Raw genomic sequence first — 20,823 nt, forward strand, 5'->3', positions numbered from 1 at the left:
ATAAATAAAGAAGTGGGGAAACAAAAGAGTGATGACCTGTCAATGGGCCCTCTTCTTCCACCCCCCTCTCTCTCTCTCTCTCTCTGTCTCTGTCTCTGTCTTTCTCACTCTGTGTCTTTCTTTCTTTCTCTATCTCTTATATGAAGTGAGATTTGTTAAGCTACCCATCAAGCTGCAGAGAACTGATCTGGTGTTTTATGTCAAATGCACAGATGTTACAGACGACTGAGTGGCCATCTGAAATATATTCCAGTATCATGATAATCTAGGAAATAGTCTATACCAGGTAAGGACACATACATTCTGTGTAAATGAATAGAACATGTTGTTAGCATGCTCTATCGTTTTCCACCAACTAACTTCACAGTTATGGTGGCATAGTAGAGAAAATGTTACCCTAAAATGGTTTAGCAAATCATATATAGGATTTATAGGATTTGCTACAGTAACATAATTGTTGTTAAATATTAAAATATTACAGTAATGTAATTTTTTTGTAAATGTGTTTTTACACACAACAAATCTAGTTAGCTACATCTGTATTTGGGTGGTGAATGCTTAATGACGTCAATTGAATTGGTTAGGTGACAGCCCTTACCCCGCCCCATGTGGGTCAAGGGAGGGAGAGAGGGAGGGGAAGAGAGAGAGGGAGAGAGGGGAGGGGAGGGGAGAGAGAGGGAGGGAGGGGAGGAGAGAGATGGAGGGAGGGGAGGGGGGAGAGAGAGGGAGAGAGGGAGGGGGGAGAGAGAGAGGGAGGGAGGGGAGGGAGAGAGAGAGAGGGAGGGGAGGGGGAGAGAGAGAGAGAGGGAGGGGGGAGAGAGAGAGAGAGGGAGGGGGGAGAGAGGGAGAGGGGGAGAGAGGGAGAGAGAGAGAGAGACAGGCTGAGCTGATCCCACGTGTGACGCTTGCATTCCCGGCTCAGTAAAATTGTCTTTAGCGTGCTTCGGTGTAGCGTTGTGCCGCCTGTCTTCGTTAGTTACTGGCTATAGTTGGGTTAGCTATGGAGGGAGACGGGAGCCAAGCCACATCTGGAGGAAGCCCTAATGATTCGCAACACGACCCGGGGTAAGACTGGACAGCACTGACACTTTTATCGTTATAGCTACGTTGTATCAATATTGCACGGCTTATCAAAGCACTGACGTTGATGTTCCTTCCGGATGCAGTCAACTACACCTTTGTTTGATTATATTAGCAAACGGCCTGCCCCCTTTTTCTATAGCAATAGCTCGCTGGGCTTGATAACTACAGCTCTCTTTCTGCTGCTCTGCCTACGTTTTGTTCGCTTTTTGTCGCTATATCAAGTAGTTAGCTAGAGCTAGCCAAGTAGTTAGCTACACGTCAAAATGGCCGATCTGACATCTGGACTCACTTCTGCTGTGTTTTCCCCTTACAGTAAAATGTTTATCGGTGGTCTCAGCTGGCAAACTTCACCAGGTAAGAAATTAATTTGTGGACTACAGTGTGGCATTGTCGGGTTGTGTTCTGTAGTAGCCGAGGCTGCGGGTGCTAGTTGCAACGTCTGATTGTGTGTGTGTGTGTGTGTGTGTGTGTACCTACCTACTTCAGTGCGCGCAAGGTTATTTTTATTTGATATCATTTGAAGTCCTCTATTCGACCCCTATGTGCATACTAGTAGCTAGAGGCATTTAAAGCTCATACATATAGTATTTTCTATATTTGACAGAAGAATGAAAACGACCAGTAACCTCCGTTTGTGTTTCTTTTGCAGACAGCCTAAGAGACTATTTTACTAAATTCGGGGAAATCAGAGAGTGTATGGTGATGAGAGATCCAACGACAAAACGCTCCAGGTAATTAGCTAATATATTCCCCCCCTGTGTTTGCAATTGTATTAATTGTGGTTTTGCAGTGTCTTTATGATTACGCTAAATCAGTTAGCAAGCAAGCAGCCATTTATTTTTGTCGCACGTCGAGTTTTTACAAGCGATTGAATCAGCGCTTTGCAAAGGTAACGCAATTTGACATTGACCACCACTAAAGATAGAATACCTGCGGATCTTTGAATATGCCTGAAATAATTAGATGTCACTTCATTCACATGATTCTTTGTGCAGCATTAAAAGGAAATGGCATTTACATTTAAGAAATAATTGAAAATGAAAGGTAAACTATTTTCATATCAAGTAGCCTATGGATACACCAACATAGGCAACTTTGGTAAATATTTGTTACAATGTAACATTTGGCTGCATTGTATATTTGTTAGGCTACAATGTAGCCTGGCATTTGGCTTTATTGTTTGTATCAATGTAACAGCTGTAGTTATACATACTACTGACTGATAGGCTGTTTGACCACTCTCCTGCGCCTCTGACTGACTCACTGATTACAATGTTTCTTGTTTATTTCCACAGGGGCTTCGGATTCGTTACTTATGTAGATGCTGCCAGTGTAGATAACGTCTTAGCTCAGCCACATCACGAATTAGACTCAAAAACGGTATGTCTCATCTCTTCTGTCACTTTTTTATTAAGTGTTTGTGCTTTTGTGACCCACCTGCCTGGCATGATTGACTATGTCGTATTGAATGTCTTTTACGGAGTTGTGATATGTTATTTGAATTAGTCACACTCACAGCCACATGCACTTAAAGGCAATAAGTAGTCTAGCTAATTGTGTGTCCTGAGCATGCCCCCCCCTTGATATGACAAGACCTTCTGCTAAACCTTTCTTTACCATTGAGTGCCATATTACATAAAGTAATTTGAGCACTGATGGCAACTGCAAAGCTTTCTGTCCGGCAACATCTGAGTGTTTTGAGATGGGGAGCAATTTTATTGTTAAATCTGCATATTATATAAAGTGATTGTCATTCTGTATTTGTTTTCTGTGAAAATGAATTCCCAGCTGTCTTTATAGATTTTAGTAGGCTATATATACATTGTATGTTTTTGTTTTTCATGCACCGTATTCATGCATCAGGCATTTTCTGTTTACAAAATGTAGTTATAAATAAATGTGGTTTTTAAAAAGCACCCCACCTTGAGTTAGCTTTAATTTTTCATCCTCCCAAGTCTGTTGTCTGCATATTATCCACTTCCTCTGTCTGCATGTTATCCACTTCCTCTGTCTGCATGTTATCCACTTCCTCTGTCTGCATGTTATCCACTTCCTCTGTCTGCATGTTATCCACTTCCTCTGTCTGCATGTTATCCACTTCCTCTGTCTGCATGTTATCCACTTCCTCTGTCTGCATGTTATCCACTCCCTCTGTCTGCATGTTACCCACTTCCTCTGTCTGCATGTTACCCACTTCCTCTGTCTGCATGTTACCCACTTCCTCTGTCTGCATGTTATCCACTTCCTCTGTCTGCATGTTATCCACTTCCTCTGTCTGCACGTTATCCACTTCCTCTGTCTGCACGTTATCCACTTCCTCTGTCTGCACGTTATCCACTTCCTCTGTCTGCACGTTATCCACTTCCTCTGTCTGCACGTTATCCACTTCCTCTGTCTGCACGTTATCCACTTCCTCTGTCTGCACGTTATCCACCTCCTCTGTCTGCACGTTATCCACTTCCTCTGTCTGCACGTTATCCACTTCCTCTGTCTGCACGTTATCCACTTCCTCTGTCTGCACGTTATCCACTTCCTCTGTCTGCACGTTATCCACTTCCTCTGTCTGCACGTTATCCACTTCCCCTCTGTCTGCACGTTATCCACTTCCCCTCTGTCTGCAAGTCTGCTAAAGTGCACACATTCCCACAACCTGACCCATTTTAAATAACAAACCCAAGACTAACTGTTATCTCCAGAGAAAGGCATAAAAGATTGGTTCATTTATTGTTGCAGTATATTGATTTTCTGAATGTATGGATGGATCAAAGGATGCTGGTGGAGGTGCTATAGGAGGACTGCCTCATTGTCATGGCTGGAATGGAATAAATATAACGGTATCAAACATATGGCAACTACATGTTCCACTCCATTCCATTCAAACCATTACAATGAGCCCATGCTATAGCTCCTCCCACCAGCCTTCTCTGATATTGGATAGCTTATAACTGACACTTGAATTAAGTTTCATGTTTCTCTGAAGGTGAGAGTTGGTCAGAGTAATGCCTTGACTGCAAAAAATGGTATTGTGATGATTCGCCCTGCATTTAGTGTTTGATTTTCCATATGGGTCAGTTTTCTTGTTCTTGCTGATTCTCGTGCTCCTCTGTTGGCTAATATATATTTGATTGGAATGCCCCTGTGGCATTCTTTATGTAGCATGCAAATACCATGGTAGGTACATTGTAATGTGTGTGACCTGTTTGAAATGAGAATACACAGATTTTCTTTACATGCATTAATGATACATTTGCACAACAAACTTATATATGTTTGCAAAATAATTTCTCAATTTTTCATTTCACTTAACTCAATTTGTGAGTTCATAAAATCTAGGAAATTGTGCATGACACAAACATTACACTAGTTGTAGGTTAAGTAATACTGTGTAGCTACACTAACTGCCTATGTAACTACCATGTAAAGATGTATGGTAATACTGATTCATTGTAAAGTCACACCGTACTCATGTTCTGAATGAGGTTGTTGTAGTGTATGCTCTAACTTAGCTTTGTGAGCGAGTGCTCAAAACGCTCGTTCTTTAGGAGCGGTGGAGTGAATACAAGCAGCCTGTATTGTCCTCAAGGACTCACACACACTAACTGCTCTGACATTGCCAGAAGCTCTAGGTTTATGAAACAGATAGCTGAAGATGGAAAAGGAAATGCGGTAACTTTCCACATGTCACTTCTGGAAAACTACACTGATATTTTAAATGCGCATTTCTTTGTTAATGTATATTCTATGTATTTTGTAGCCTAATGAATTGTTTATAATACAGGGATATTTATGATTGCAGATTTAAATGTAATGTTGAGATGAATTAGGACACCTCTAGGAAGAACCTATTGATAAGGGGCAAATGTAAGTCTTGCTGAAAAGGGGAATCGGTACTTGAGAGGACATGCCGTTTCAGCCCAGCAAAGGAAGTAGACACACACACACACACACACTCCCTAACTCTCAATGTGTACCTTAAAGTGTGCTTTGATGCTATCTCTCCCCTCTCCTTTCTGGACCTGCGTCTACATAGACTTATTTGAAAACGGCTAATGACATTATCCATGCATTAAGGTACCTAGTGGAGTCTTTAGAGCATCCACTGCTTGTGTGGTATAATGTAATAGAAGCAACATTGAGCTGCCAACTCACCTCTCTGTGCCTTGGGAGGTGTTCTACATTAAAGTGCTGAAGTGCAGTGTGAAATAGAGTCACATCTCACCTTAAAGGTCCAATGCAGCCAATTTATCTCAATATCAAATCATTTCTGGGTAACAATTAAGTACTTTACTGTGATTATTTTAAATAAAAATGTGTCAAAAATAAACAATAATAGCTTCTTAGCAAATAGCAATTTTTCAAGCAAGAATTTTGCTAGGGCTGTCTGGGAGTGGTCTGATTGGGAGGGGAAAACTGAAAATGTGCTGTTATTGGCAGAGGTTTGGAACGCTCTTTCTTATTGGTCTATTAAGTAATTTACCGCCTGGGGATGCCAAAACTCCTGACCAAAACAGGCTGAAATTTCAGGTGGTCTTTTCAAACAGCTCTTACACTAAAAGGGCATCAGCATTATCATTTTCCCAGTATTATTCCTACCTCATAGTGTGGAAGTGTATATAAAACACTACCAGGTGAGGCTGGGCTGGGAAATTAAAGTCCATGCAACAAAGACATGGTTTGGTTTGTCTGCATGGGGAATTCAGTGCTTCTCTGTGTTTTGTCCTTTCACCAGGGTACAGTCAGTATATATTCCTCTAACATTCAGTCTACATGAATCCCTATTAGAATAGCATATCCTTGCAAAATGCCCTTAAACCCTAATTAATTGTGCAACGTTAACTTGTTACTAGTTTTAGTACAGAGTCACTTCACAGGTATACGAGCAGTTAGCATTATTTCAATTGGAGATGCCTGTTTTACAGTGTGGCACATGTATTTCCCTCGATTGGATACGCCAAGGCTGCAGCACGTGCTGCATGTACATGCATCATGCTTTATGTGATCCTTTACAACATGGAAATAAAGGCTTGGGGTTGAATAATGCTCAGTGTCTGTCGACGATAGGATTTCTGCTGATGTTATTTGTGAAAACAATCTCTTGTAGACTAAACACTTTTCTGGGTAAAACATATCTCCACTCCACTAATGCAGTCAGTCAGCTGAATTCAGACAGTCACTTTCTAACAGTCTATTTTTGTCCGTCACACACTGACAGCTCTCTCTGTTACATTTCCCTCCGTTCCTACTTTTTTTTAAAAGCAATTGACAAGCTCTCAACCTACTTTATGCACAAAATTCCACTAATGGTCTTTTCACCCTTTAGCTATGTGGCCTTAAAGATGAAAATGTGAAAGGAGAAATCCTTTGTTCACAGGAAGAGGGAATGTTGGTGTTGTATTCAACCTTACTGTGACAAATGGAAAATGTGTCTTGAATGTCCTGGCTTGTTTTAATGCACTGACTGTCCCATTTAACAGGATGTGTTCTTGTGCATGATTTCACCTTTAGAAGTGTGTGTCAGAGGGGAACATTAATAGCCAAATGAATGTTTCGCAGTTGATTTGCACAAGTTGTTCTTGAGGAAGTCCTGTGGTTGTGGTTGGTTCTAACACCTGCCTTGATATCTCACACATTTTAGTTTTAGCAAAACATGTATTTTTGTTGACAAGGTACAAATCTGCAGTTCAGCACACAGAGAAAATCCTGTAATAAATAGTGAAAACATAAATTACTGTTGTGCAGTAAACTGATGCAACAATTAATAATACAATACCTTTTGTTTTCAGGCCTCATTGTATTCAATCCAAACCCAAATGTGCCAATTCACATTGGCTGCCATAATAACCCCTTGGATGGAATCAGGAAATAATAACTAGCTGGTCTCCATAAAAGCATGCAGCGAAGTAGCCTTGTATGACCCATGTATCTGAAATCCATAATAGAAGCTAAAAGAGTAGATGACGCAGGACAGCGTTGTGTTTTGAAATTAAAATAATGTTTTCCAGGAGGGAAACATTTAGTGGCTTTGAATAGCATTAAATAAAACCCTCTCATTCAATACATATTGAATGGACTTTTGATTTAGACTTAATTACTGCACAATTATAGCATTAAGTGGTCTATGTGCCATCAATAAAAATTTATAATTCTATGGTGCTTTTTTGCTGCTACATTTTTCACATCGTGCTTAAATAGCAACCTGGGCATTAATGCTAGTTACTCATTTTCCTGGTCAATATACGTTGACTAAACCATGTGTGAAGGGCTATTGAGTTATTCATCAGCTATGCTTCTATGGAGTAATGCAAGATTGTGTGAATTGACGGACCTGGACTTTTTGATGAGGCAACGGAAAATTAAAATTGTGCTTTTGATTTAAATCAGCCAGCTTTAATATGACTGTTGATTAATCTGTGTGAAATCCCACACTGATAATAGTTTACTAGTGTAGGGTGCTTGAGCCCTATGGTTCCCCAGAACAGCTGGTTCTCTTCTCTCCCTGGTAGTTCATTGGTTGATTCATGTCATTGATTGACTAAAGAAGTCCCAGGTCTGAATCAGTCCTTGATCAGAGGGAATGGATGGAAACCAGCAGTCCTGAAGGGGACTTGCGGACCTCGAGGCCTGATTTGAATAGCCCTTGTGTAGTGTCTCTGTACTGTCAGTTTTGAGGGTGATCCTAATATTGTTCGTGTCGTGCATGCCATTATGTGTGATCCATGAGGAATGCTTTAAACCCACACATCCAAGTCCCTGTCATTAGTTGTGTTTAAGTGATTGACAACTTTGATTATTGAAACTAATCCTCTTTTTTTCTATTTACCAGATCGATCCTAAAGTTGCCTTCCCTAGACGTGCTCAGCCCAAGGTAAGACAACATGCACTTTGTTTAACCTCTCATGGAGAGCTCTTTTAGGTTTTGGTTTGTTGGTTGGTTTCTATAACACTGGGTGCATTGCTGACCTGTGATGAAGAGAGTACTCTGTGGAGCTTTTGTGAGGGTCTGGTCATGAAACAGCAGCTGGAGCTGCCGATATTTAGTTTTGGTATGTAAGTGTCACTGTGAGGCAGGCTGGTCTGGAGCTTGCTACAGGTAGATGACTGGCTGTCTGATTTCTCCCATAGCTGCACCACCACCGTACTTGTTTACATCAGCATGTTGTCTAGAAACCGTAGTGAGGTAGAATTTCCCTGGGTGACTGCTCTAAAGGCTTCGCTGCATTTGATCGAATGAGAGAGTATCACATTGTAGTAGTTCACACAATGTTTTTTCCCTGAAGACGCTGAGATTGATTGGGGAATTTTCTTTTTTTGGAGACATAAAAAGAGCCATTGTTACTCTGTTACCAAGATCAAGTTTCAAACTGAGAATTGACAGAGGTAAAGCTTTCCAAGCCGAGGCACATGTTCTCTTAAGGCTGGGTATTACTACAGTATGAAATTGAGAAACATCTAGGGGATGTGCTTGTTTCTTGATACAGTCTCTCTTCTCCCGTTGTTTCCAGCGGCAGGTAGCCTAGCAGTTAGAGCATTGGGCCAGTAACCCAAAGGTTGCTAGTTAGAAAACCTGAGCCGACAAGGTGAAAAATCTGTCTGTGCCCTTGAGCAAGGCACTTAACCCTAATTTGCTCCAGGGGTGGCGTACTACTATGGCTGACCCTAGAAAACCACACATTTCACTGCACCTATCCTGTGTATGTGACAATACAACATGTTTCTTTTTTTTATGCACCTGTTCATGCCAAGTCTAATGGTGTCCAGTAATAGTGATGATACTGACAGAAGTCCAGTCTGACTGTACAGTACTTAGTTCAACTGCAGACTGTTTTGATATTCCAGCGTATGTTACTCTATTCGACAGATTTGTATGGTGCTTTGATATTTTCTACTGTGTGTGCAAAAAAGCACCCTTAATATAAATTATGCAATCATTTTTTAATAAACATGAATTAGACTCAAGAACATTTTTAACAATAAAGAAAGGTGCATGCACTGTGCAGGCCGAAGTAGGTGTTTGTTTCTAAAGACCAATAACACTGTAAAGGAACTTGAAGGTGAAATCACACCTTGAGTTGTCTTTTGACCCTTGAGAGCAGGCTCATTAGCAGAGAAACAGCCTGTATTTGTTTTAAACCTGAGTGGAGAGAGAATGTGGCTGTCAAAGAACATAGAGCTATAGGATTGAAGGGCATTTACATCAGCATTGCAGGAGGTTTTGGTGCATGTAAAATTTATGAAAGAAAGGTCTTATGTACAGTAATGTTCAAGCCCTCAGGTTATCGTTGTCGTTTAGAGCAAAATTAGTTTTGTTTTCTGTTGGTCAGTAACTCTGGCTCAGGGTTTTTATTGCCCATGTTGGATTTCCCAGTCAGTGCTTACCTCAGATCATGCTGTCGGCTGCATGCTCATTCCCCAGATTTGAGTGTGTACAGTGTGTGTTTTTACAGTGTGTGTGGGACAGCGCAGGAAACATCCACCTCAGGCCTTTTAAGGCTGGGTAGGGAAGGACTGCCTCTGGCTGGCCGGTAGGCTAACTCTGCAATACGGGAATAGCTTCAAGGGTGGCAGGTGTCCACAGCACACTTGTCCAGCTCATTGAAATGAAGAACTTTCCCTGAGTGGACAATCACTGAAGGAGAAATTATGCACTCACTCCCTTGACCGCACACATGCCAGTCCAGCCACTCTGGTCCAAGGCAGCGCAGGCAGGCAGGCAGGCAGGCAGGCAGCGCAGGCAGGCTGGCTCAGGGCCTGGGGCTCCGAGATGAACAGGCATTAAATTAGGCTGCAGTTCTCAGCAGAAGTCAGAACACAACACATCCGCTAGGTGTTTTTTGTTAAGCGAATCACCCAATAATAAGCTTTATGCAAATATACAACTGCCATCGCATACAATCATGTGAAATTATGGCAGTGTATTTGTGACTTACTTTCCCCATATTTTGGAGTGTGTTGAATATAAGTGAAAGAAGCAGGCGTATGTTGTGTACTGTGGTTAGCTAGGGTGTCAAGTTTAACTACATGGGAAAATAAAGCTGAGTTTGGGGGATTATTACCAAACAGACATATAGCGCCTTCGGAAAGTATTCAGACCCCTTGACTTTTTACACATTTTGTTAGGTTACAGCCTTATTATAAAATGTATTCAATTGTTTTTTTCACCTCACAATACACAATACCCCGTAATGACAAAGCAAAAAACAGTTTTTTAGATTTTTTTTTTCCACATGTATAAAAAAAAAAAAAAAAAAAAAATGTACATAAGTATTCAGAACTTTGTTGAAGCACCTTTGGCAGCGATTACAGCCTTGAGTCTTCTTGGGTATGACGCTACAAGCTGGGCACACCTGTATTTGGGGAGTTTCTCCCATTCTTCTCTGCAGATCCTCTCAAGCTCTGTCAGGTTGGATGTGGAGCATTGCTGCACAGCTATTTTCAGGTCTCTCAAGAGATGTTCGATCGGGTTCAAGTACGGGCTCTGACTGGGCCACTACGGGTAAAACTCCGGACCTTTTACAGTATGATGTGATTAATCTGTTGTAAAAAGGTTGAATATGTGCTATGGGATCAGAGTTTTTAGAATCAGGTCACATGGTTAAAAATATATATAAAGGAAAAACTCCTGGCTTTGGGGAGGATGAAAACCCTGTTGAACTGCAGCAACCTTATGCATATGAATTAGATTTTATAGGACTAGAGGAGTTTCAGATACACAGAGAAAGCATCATTTGACAATAAAACTCACAGGGCTGAGCTTGCTTTATGCAGGTTTGCATCTTGTAGTCCTGCCCTATGCAACTGAACAACTAATAAACAAGATACTTAGTCTCAGTTATTGTGTTTACTGATTTAATTCCAGTGGATTGAAAAAGTTTAGGTAGCCTTGTCAGCCTAAATTTGAATATAAACCAAACAAATGGGCTATAAATACACAATGTTCCCGCTTCGTTTCCCCTGGCCAGAGGGACGAGGCGCATAGTAGGCCAGACTGAAAAATTGTCTCGTTTCCATGAAATCCAGCATGTCAGATCTCTTGTGTTTAGCTGTATAGGCTGCTACATTTATGGAAGAGTTTTGCTTGTCAGTCGGCAGTGATGTGTTATCACGCTTGCTAAATGAATACCGGAGGAAAGTGTAGAGACCCCTTGAGCTTTGTGCCCTGCGATTTCCGTGAATGTGATAAGTCTAGACACGCAAACAGCCTGCCAGCAGCACTCTGATGTGAAGGACGGATAAATGTGCGCGAGTTGACAAATCGTTCCAAAAAACAGCATTTTCTCCCTCTTTTTAACGCTTTGCGTCAATATATTTTATTAAATTAAATCAAAAGTGGTGTGGCGCTGCCCCACACCTGATTGAAAAGTGCTGTGGCAAATTATAGTCAAGTCAAACCTTGAGTAGTTAGCAGATAGTTAATATACTGCCTGGCAAGTTGGATGTAGGTGTAGCCACCTAACGCTGGGTAACAAGCTAACATACCGGTACATACTGCTGGAATGCTATGCGGTTCGGGAGGACAGCTTAGCCAACAAATTGTCAGCCAACATGACGTGTAATGAAACTTATTTGAGAAGTCTTTTATTACATTGCGTAACATTTTGTCAGCATTTGTCATTATGTAAAGCAATGAATTTGTATCTGCTCTCGTCGGACTTCGGCTCCATATTTTCCAACATTTTCTTCAAATCTGAAAACGTTGAATTGCATTATGGGCCCTAAAAGTACGGAAAAAGTGTCCGCTGCATGTGTACTTCGTTTTTTGTTGAATTTATATGACATCTGGGAACTTTTGGCATACTAACTATATCCATACTGTAATGAAACAGCGGGGAGCAGGTCTCGAACCCTCAACGTTCTAGCTCGAAGTCCAGCGCGCTATCGACTGTGCCGCAAAAGTATGCTCAAACGGCAGAGTCGATATCCGCGTTTATAAACCCACGACTCCCTCCTTTCAAAGATTAGTAGATTGTTGACAAAAAAGTACAATTAAATACATTTTAATCCCACTTTGTAACAAAATGTCAATGTGAGTACTTTCTGGAGGCACTGTATGCCATTGTTTGAACTCTTGAAGTGTGTCATGATTGTAAATGCCTGTTCTTGTTCTCTCCCCTGTCATCTAAGAAAATGTTCTCTCTACCACTTTCAGAGCCTGACATCCATTGGTTTTGAGAACCTGTAGATGTCTCTATAATCTCTGTTCATATTTTGTAGGTTGAAAAGAATAATAATCATATGCTGGGCCTGTGACCAAACCACCAGAGAGAATATCCTCCACAAAATGTTCAACACCCACAATTTGGCTAATAAATGGCTGTTATTTTTGAAAAGAAAGTAAACTATGAATGGTTTTCCAACTCCAACGCACGGTGGGCTCGTGAGAGACCATTCTCTGGGAGAGAGAGAGGGGAAGAAATAAAAATGTTGAGCACACACTGCACAGCATAATGGGCTCCTTGAGTTCCCCCCACTAACATGCACCCTCCCTGAGTGGAGAGGCTTTGGCATTTACTGCCATGAGAACTGTCAAAACAATACCTCAGTGGGTGCTGCTCTCTCTGCACAGCATCCCACATCCAACCCAGGCCTCTACAACAACCCCCTGTGTGACTACTGGAAGTGTGTGTGTGTGTGTGTGTGTGTGTGTGTGTGTGTGTGTGTGTGTGTGTGTGTGTGTGTGTGTGGGGTGTTGTGTGGAAGGTGAAGTAAGGGTAGGGGGTTGGTGGTAAGTAGGAATTGAGTTCACAGTTTTACTTTTACATGTGATTTTCCTCTTTCTTCTGGTGCCCTGGTGTGAGAGCGGTGTGTACTGAGAAGTAGCTGAGCTGTTAGCTCTGGCCGTTAGCTCTGGCCGTGAGGGGGTAGATGGAGGGTGAGTGTGTTGCAGAGTGTGAGAACTCCTGGCCAAGTTTTTAATGAAGTCCAAAGGTGAGGATGTGTGAAGTGCTGAACTCTCCCTCTCTCCCTCCTCACAGTGGATGCTTGGCCCTCACCAGGAGAGGGGCACCGGTCCAAGAGCCCAGTTCTCAATCTCCTGTGTGGCCCAGCACTCCGACACCAATTAAGAACCCAGCAAACCACTGTTTAGTCCCATTCAATCTGCTCTCCCTTCCTTTCTCTGTGTGTGCCTCTCTCTCCCCTCCCGTTGCAGTTCTAGCAGTCCATGTTTTTTCTGTTGACGACCTGGCAAAGTAGTTCCTCTCCTTTTTTTTTCTCAGTTCTCTGATATTTGCAGCAGGTGCTCCACTTTTCTGCTGTTGGAGTAATTGAATTGGACAAGAATGCTTTGGTTAAACCTGACACCACTTTGATTCTTTGAGGGTCTTGACGTATACATTGCATAGACCTATAGATGTTTGATGCTCTGAGATGAAAGGTAGGATAATACAAAGAAAGGAGCCTGCAGTCTACCTTTGACATCACAACAAGGAGTTGTTTTGGACTAAGAAAACTGCTATGTACAATGAACACCAACTGTAGTAGGGACTTATTTCTTTGTTTTGTAGTGGTGTGGGCAATTCCAGACAAAGTGAGGCTGAGACTCAGATTTTTCACACTAAAATATATTTCAATCAAAAACCTTTTTGATTTAAAAGTTAAACAAACCATACAACTCTATTCACAAGGACTACTTTCAATAATTTACACAGAACATTTTACAAAAATACATTTACTTAAAGAACAGTGCAGATGCAAAGTTTGGTAACCGAATGACGGCACAAAACAGAAACACAAAAGCACACACTTTGTCTCCACTGTTCTTCAAGTAGATGTTTTTGGAAAATGTTATGTGGAAATGGTTAAAAGTAGTCCTTTTAAAGGAAGAAGGGAAAAAATATAATATAAAAGCAACATGCAACAATTTCAAAGATTTTACTGAGTTACAGTTCATATAAGGAAATCAGTCAAATTAAATACATTCATTAGGTCTTCATCTAAAGATTTCACATCTGGGAATACAGATATGCATCTGTGGGTCACATCTTGAGACATCTGTGACCACCATATGCCTCATGCAGCGCAACACATCTCCTTCACATAGAGTTGATCAGGCTGTTGATTGTGGCCTGTGAAATGTTGTCCCACTCCTCTTCAAACTCTTAAATAATTATGAATAGATCCACCATTGAGCACAAAAACAACACTTGTTACAGAATATTTTACATCAATGTTATTTCTGTCAGACAAACCATGCCTGACAACATGTTCCAATAAGACAGAAAAATAGAAGAACATTTAAAGTTGCTGGAACTGGAACGCTGTCGTACACGTCGATCCAGAGCATCCCAAACATGCTCACTGGGTGATATGTCTTGAGTATGCAGGCCATGGAAGAACTGGGACATTTTCAGCTTCTAGGAATTGTGTACAGATCCTTGCGACATGGGGCCGTGCATTATCATGCTGAAACATGAGGTGATGGTGATGGATGAATGGCACAAGAAGGGGCCTCAAAATCTAATCAAGGTATCTCTGTGCATTCAAATTGCCATCGATAAAATACAGTTGTGTTTGTCTGTAGCTTATGCCTGCCCATACCATAACCCCACCGCCACCATATACGCTATCGGCCCAGTACAGTTCAAACCTGGACTCATCTGTGAAGAGCACACGTCTCCAGCATGCCAGTGGCCATTGAAGGTGAGTATTTGCCCACTGAAGTCAGTTACAATGCCGAACTGCAGCTAGCTCAAGACTTTGTTGAGTATGATGAGCACGCAAATGAGCTTCCCTGAGATCGTATTTGACAGTTTGTGCAGAAATTCTTTGTTTGTTCGAACTCAGTTTCATCAGCTGTCCGGTTGGCTGGTGTCAGACGATCCTGCAGGTGAAGAAGCTGGATGTAAAGGTCCTGGGCTGGTGTGGTTACACACGGTCTGCGGTTGTGAGGCCGGTTGGACGAACTGCCAAATTCTCTAAAACAACGTTGGAGGCGGCTTATGGTAGATAAATTAAAATGTAATTCTCTGGCAACAGTTCTGGTGGACATTGATGCAGTCAGCATGCCAATTGCATGCTCCCTCAAAACTGGAGACTTATGTGGCATTGTGTTGTGTGACAAAACTTCACATTTTAGAGTGGCTTTTTATTGTCCTTAGCACAAGGTGCACCTGTGTAATGATCATGCCGTTTAATCATCTTCTTGATATGCCACACCTGTCAGGTAGATGGATTATCTTGGCAAAGGAGAAATGCTTACTAACATGGATGTAAACACATTTATGTACAAAACTTGAGAGAAATACGTTTTTCTGTCCGTGTGGAACATTTCTGGGATCTTTTATTTCAGCTTATGAAACATGGGACCAACACTTTACATGGGGCATTTATATTTTTGTTCAGCATAGTTTCGCTTTGCAATCATTGGTTTTAGTTTGACGTACATTTTAAAGTGAAAACCTGAGTCTTAGCATCACTCTTTTACCGTGCAATTGCCAATATGTTTTTCTGAAACTAAATAGTCTTGGACTGAAGCTCTAGGTTGAACCACTGTGTCTCTCACTCCGGGTCTGAAATGACATGACTGGCCACAGTTGGTCAAGCCCTGCCTCCCTCTGCTCTCAGCTCACTGCCTAGGCATGCGTCACAGAGGCCTGCTGAATGTATCCCTACCATGCTGCTGCTGCCCTGGCGTCTGGAGGGGGTTCGTTGGGGAGTCAGTCAGTGTGTTCGTGTGGAACAGAACAGGCAGGCAGCAGGACAGGAGAGGGTCAGGACCCGGGAGTGGAGGCCACTGGGGTTGGCCTTCCCCAAACTGATCCTGAGTGACGTTAATGAGGAGCACGCCAGAAGAGAGAGAACCATGAAAACAAAAGTCGCTGGTTCTCAACAGTCAACATGACTGCTTCCAAAGCCCTGCAGTCGACCTCTACTAGACATTCTCTGGTCTCTGGATGAAGGAGGCAGGAAGGACTCCTTCCCTTTCACTCTATCCCTGTCCTCCCTCCTTCACCTCTTCATCTTCAAACAGAGCAATGTAAACATGTATGTCATGACAAGCCTTTCTCTGATTGTCCTCTTGTAGAGCTGCACATGAGGCTGTTGTAAAAGCATGGAGTTGAATGAAAAGGACAGAAGACATTGTTTTGACAGGTGTTTTTTTCCTCTGTCTATTTAGTATGCACTGATAGTATTGTACCAGTCACCATTGATTTGCTTCCTTTAATCCATTGTTCTAACTGCTCTCCTCCCATCCCTCCTTTTACCCACTCCTCCCACCCAGGCACAACCCCATCCGTATAGCATCACCTTCTGTGTTTCCTCACAATACACTATATATACAAAAGTATGTGGACACCCCTTCAAATTAGTGGATTTGGCTATTTCATCCACACCTGTTGCTGACAGGTGTATAAAAGTTCCAAACTGCATCTGGAAGCAACGTCAGCACAAGAGCTGTTTGTCGGGAGCTTCACGAGATGGGTTTCCATGGCCGAGCAGCCGCACAAAAGCCTATGATCACCATCCTCATTGCCAATCGTTGTCTGGAGCTGTGTAAAGCTCACCGCCATTGGACTTTGGAGCAGTGGAAATGCGTTCTCTGGAGTGATGAATCTCGCTTCAGCTTCTGGCAGTCTGTCAGAGGAATCTGAGTTTGGCGGATGCCAGGAGAAAGCTTCCTGCCCAAATGCATAGTGCCAAACCTTTAAACTTTGGTGGAGGAGGAATAATGATCTGGGGCTGTTTTTCATGGTTCGGCCCCTTAGTTCCAGGTAAGGGACATTTTTGTTACAGCATACAATGACATTCTAGACAATTCTGTGGTTCCAACTTTGTGGCAACAGTTTTCGGGAAGGCCCTTTTCTGTTTCAGAATGACAAGGCCTCTGTGCACAAAGTGAGGTCCATGCAGAAATTGTTTGTCAAGATTTGAATGGAAGATCTTGACTGGCCTGCACAGAGCCCTGACCTCTACCCCATGGAACACCTTTGTAATGAATTGGAACGCCGACTGTGAGCCAGGACTAATCGCCCAATATCAGTGCCCAACCTCACTAATTCTCTTGTGGCTGAATGGAAGTAAGTCCCCGCATCAATGTTCCAACATCTACTGGAAAGCCTTCCCAGAAGAGTGGAGGCTGTTATAGCAGCAAAGGAGGGACCAACTCCATATTAATGCCCCTTATTTTGGAATGAGATGTTCGACGAGCAGGTGTCCACATACTTTTGGTCAAATAGTGTATATGGATGGAAAATTGGTGCAATTCTTTACTCTAAACTTGATTCCTCACGGTGCAGGGCTGTCAGACATATTTCAAACACCCTGTGGACTGAGACAGGTTATTAAACAGTGACAAACTGGGTTTGGAGCAACCTCTCATTTACCACGGTGATGTCTGCCAGAGAGAGAGAGAGCGATGCTGTTGTAGGAGCGGGGAGAGAATGATATCGTGTAGGAGCTTGGAGACGACAGTCCACTCCCTTCTCTTTGATACTGGTGCTATTCCTTCTTAAGGCTATGCAGTATAGCTGTGTGTGTGTGTGTGTGTGTGTGTGTGTGTGTGTGTGTGTGTGTGTGTGTGTGTGTGTGTGTGTGTGTGTGTGTGTGTGTGTGTGTGTGTGTGTGTGTGTGTGTGTGTGTGTGTGTGAAAGACAGGTGAGCGGACTAGAGTTTTAGTGGCATCTTCTACTAGGACTTTTTAAGAGTCAATGAACAGCGATCCACTTTTTAAAGGGGATTTGGGAATTAGAATGTGTTTGAACATTTATTGATACAAGCTTATAAAAAAGTGTGTTGCCATTCAATTTTTGTATATTACTGTCTGACACCTTGAACCGCTTCTGAATTTTAATTATCCATTGTAAATTGGGACATGGAATTAAAGTCTGCCTGTAGCCAGCTATTATGACTGTGAGTTTAGACATTTCTTATGGTGCTTCATGCTAGCAGTCGGACACTAGCCAGTCGGTTGTCAGTGCCGAGGGAGTCCGACTCCTTTAACGCCACTGCGCCCTGTTCCTGTCCGTCTGTCTCTGTCTAAGGCACTGGATATTTTGCGGAAGGCATGACTAATCAATCCTGTTTGTGTATGCCACAGAGAGTGAGAGGGAGAGCAGCCCAAATAACAAGGGCTGGCTGACCTGCCGCGTCGGCGTCCTTGCCTGCCGATTGTCCTTCAGCCGGCTGCTGAGCTGTGCTGTGTTGGAGCCTCACCAACACCACAACACTTATCTGACTGGGTGACTGTGGAGGCTGCTCTGCTCTGCCCCTCTTTTCTCTGTTGCTCATTCACTGCAGCACAGAATATACCCTTTTTGTCTGGCAACCTAATCTCTGTCTCTCTGTCTCTATCTCTCTCTGTCTCGGTCTCTGTCTCTCTCTGTGTCTCCCTCTGTGTCTCTCTCTCCCTGCCTCTCTTCCTGCCTCTCGTTTGCTCCAGCTTTTCCTACAGCATGATAAATCTGATGCTAAATTTAGAGGCCATTTTTATTGAGCAGTGAGGGATTACTGGCACAGAGAGAGAGCGGGCGAGAGAGAGAGCATGTGTGAGAGATGGGGAGAGAGGAGAGGAGGGAGAGAGAAGAGAGAGGGAGACAGTTGGAGGGAAAGAGTGGCAGGCTTTCTATCTCCAATAGGCCTATCAGGAGGAGCTTACGTTCTGTTTTAAAGCACCCTCTGTGTTTATATGTTGTACTGTCACACCAGTACACCTGTCTAATAGCTACATGCTCTGGTCTCCCACTATCAATCATTCCTGTTACAAACAATGGGTTCGGTTAAAGAAGACACATTTCTGTAGGACATTCATGTATACATTACACAATATCGTAATCTTCTAAGGCCTGTTTTCTGATATCCATCTTCATTTCTGATGTGTAGGCTGTAGTTTCTCAGAAGAGGATGGTAGCCCTTCCATGGTGCTGACTCCGCACACCCCATGTTAACTTGTTCCTAGTGCTCTGACAGAGTGAGGTTGTTACAGATGCTGCTGGTCTTTAGGTCCTGGACATAATGCTTTGCTCCAGGAGGAAGGCAGTGCAGCAAAGCACTGCTCTATAATCTCGCCACACACAGAACAGGGTCCTGGCCTCTCCCAGATGTTGATGTGTAAAAATGTATAGCCCTCTTCCCAGTCTCTCCTCTCCACCCATCCTATACACGTCTACACTGTTACCCACTCATTCACCTTGGCTTTCCTCTGGAAAATACACTGTTACCCACTCATTCGCCTTGGCTTTCCTCTGGACAACACACTGTTACCCACTCATTCACCTTGGCTTTCCTCTGGACAATACACTGTTACCCACTCATTCACCTTGGCTTTCCTCTGGAAAATACACTGTTACCCACTCATTCACCTTGGCTTTCCTCTGGAAAATACACTGTTACCCACTCATTCGCCTTGGCTTTCCTCTGGAAAATACACTGTTACCCACTCATTCACCTTGGCTTTCCTCTGGAAAATACACTGTTACCCACTCATTCGCCTTGGCTTTCCTCTGGAAAATACACTGTTACCCACTCATTCACCTTGGCTTTCCTCTGGAAAATACACTGTTACCCACTCATTCGCCTTGGCTTTCCTCTGGAAAATACACTGTTACCCACTCATTCACCTTGACTTTCCTCTGGAAAATACACTGTTACCCACTCATTCACCTTGGCTTTCCTCTGGAAAATACACTGTTACCCACTCATTCACCTTGGCTTTCCTCTGGAAAATACACTGTTACCCACTCATTCACCTTGGCTTTCCTCTGGAAAATACACTGTTACCCACTCATTCACCTTGGCTTTCCTCTGGAAAATACACTGTTACCCACTCATTCGCCTTGGCTTTCCTCTGGAAAATACACTGTTACCCACTCATTCACCTTGGCTTTCCTCTGGAAAATACACTGTTACCCACTCATTCACCTTGGCTTTCCTCTGGAAAATACACTGTTACCCACTCATTCACCTTGGCTTTCCTCTGGAAAATACACTGTTACCCACTCATTCGCCTTGGCTTTCCTCTGGACAACACACTGTTACCCACTCATTCACCTTGGCTTTCCTCTGGAAAATACACTGTTACCCACTCATTCACCTTGGCTTTCCTCTGGACAACACATACTGTTCAGTATAATTAGTTAGCTGCTAAGATGAATAGAGTAGTAACTACCTACAAGATGCAACAGCGGGTAAGGTGCCTTTTAAGACAGGCAGTGAGGGTTTTAAGAAGGCAAAAAGCCATCGTCGGTCAAAGGACCTAATTGGCCTATTTTTGTTGATTGACAGCCTGAGATGGTGTTTTCTCCATCCTTGTCAACAGCAGACAGGCCCACCCTCTTCACAGAGGTGGCATTCTCACAGCGTGTTGATACCATCCGGCTCCGCTTATAATCAACATTGTTTTAGTCAAATAGCTTTATTTGACTGTTGTGTGTTTCTTAGGCCTGTCATTGTTTTTTCCCTTTCTCCTTTAAAAGCCTGTGAGGCCTTGAGAGCCTGTTTGAGTTGATCCGACTAAACCACTATAATCAGCCTCACTGAGAGCAGGCAGAGAGTGGGAGGGAGGGACGGAGAGGGAGAAACAGAGAGGGAAGAAAGAGAGCACTTACACGGCAAACCACTCCTCTCCCCAACGCTTCTCTCCATCAAAGACAAAAAAAAGCTATTAAAGTCATAAGCCACATGAGGGGAAAATGACGGCAGGCACAATAGGCTTTACCCAGAGAGAGGAGCACCCGTAGGAGTAAATGTCAACTCCCGCGGTGAGCCCAGGTTATGTTCTGGGTTGCTATGGCACTGTGTCTCTGG

The 20,823-nt window shown here is 42.9% G+C and overlaps 1 protein-coding gene across 1 annotated transcript in view; it reads left to right on the forward strand.

Moving 5' to 3' along the window:
- The first annotated feature begins 871 nt into the window (after window positions 1–871).
- Window positions 872–20,823, forward strand: part of LOC115206486 (RNA-binding protein Musashi homolog 2) — a 406,246-nt gene continuing 386,294 nt past the window's right edge. Inside the window, exons 1-5 of the mRNA XM_029773542.1 lie at window positions 872–1,065; window positions 1,397–1,437; window positions 1,733–1,814; window positions 2,379–2,463; window positions 7,907–7,948. Coding sequence (XP_029629402.1) covers window positions 1,001–1,065; window positions 1,397–1,437; window positions 1,733–1,814; window positions 2,379–2,463; window positions 7,907–7,948 — 315 coding nt within the window. The 5' untranslated portion in view covers window positions 872–1,000. The remainder of the gene's footprint in view (window positions 1,066–1,396; window positions 1,438–1,732; window positions 1,815–2,378; window positions 2,464–7,906; window positions 7,949–20,823) is intronic.

This window comes from Salmo trutta, chromosome 13 (assembly GCF_901001165.1).
Source record: "Salmo trutta chromosome 13, fSalTru1.1, whole genome shotgun sequence".
Taxonomy (NCBI): Eukaryota; Metazoa; Chordata; class Actinopteri; order Salmoniformes; family Salmonidae; genus Salmo; species Salmo trutta.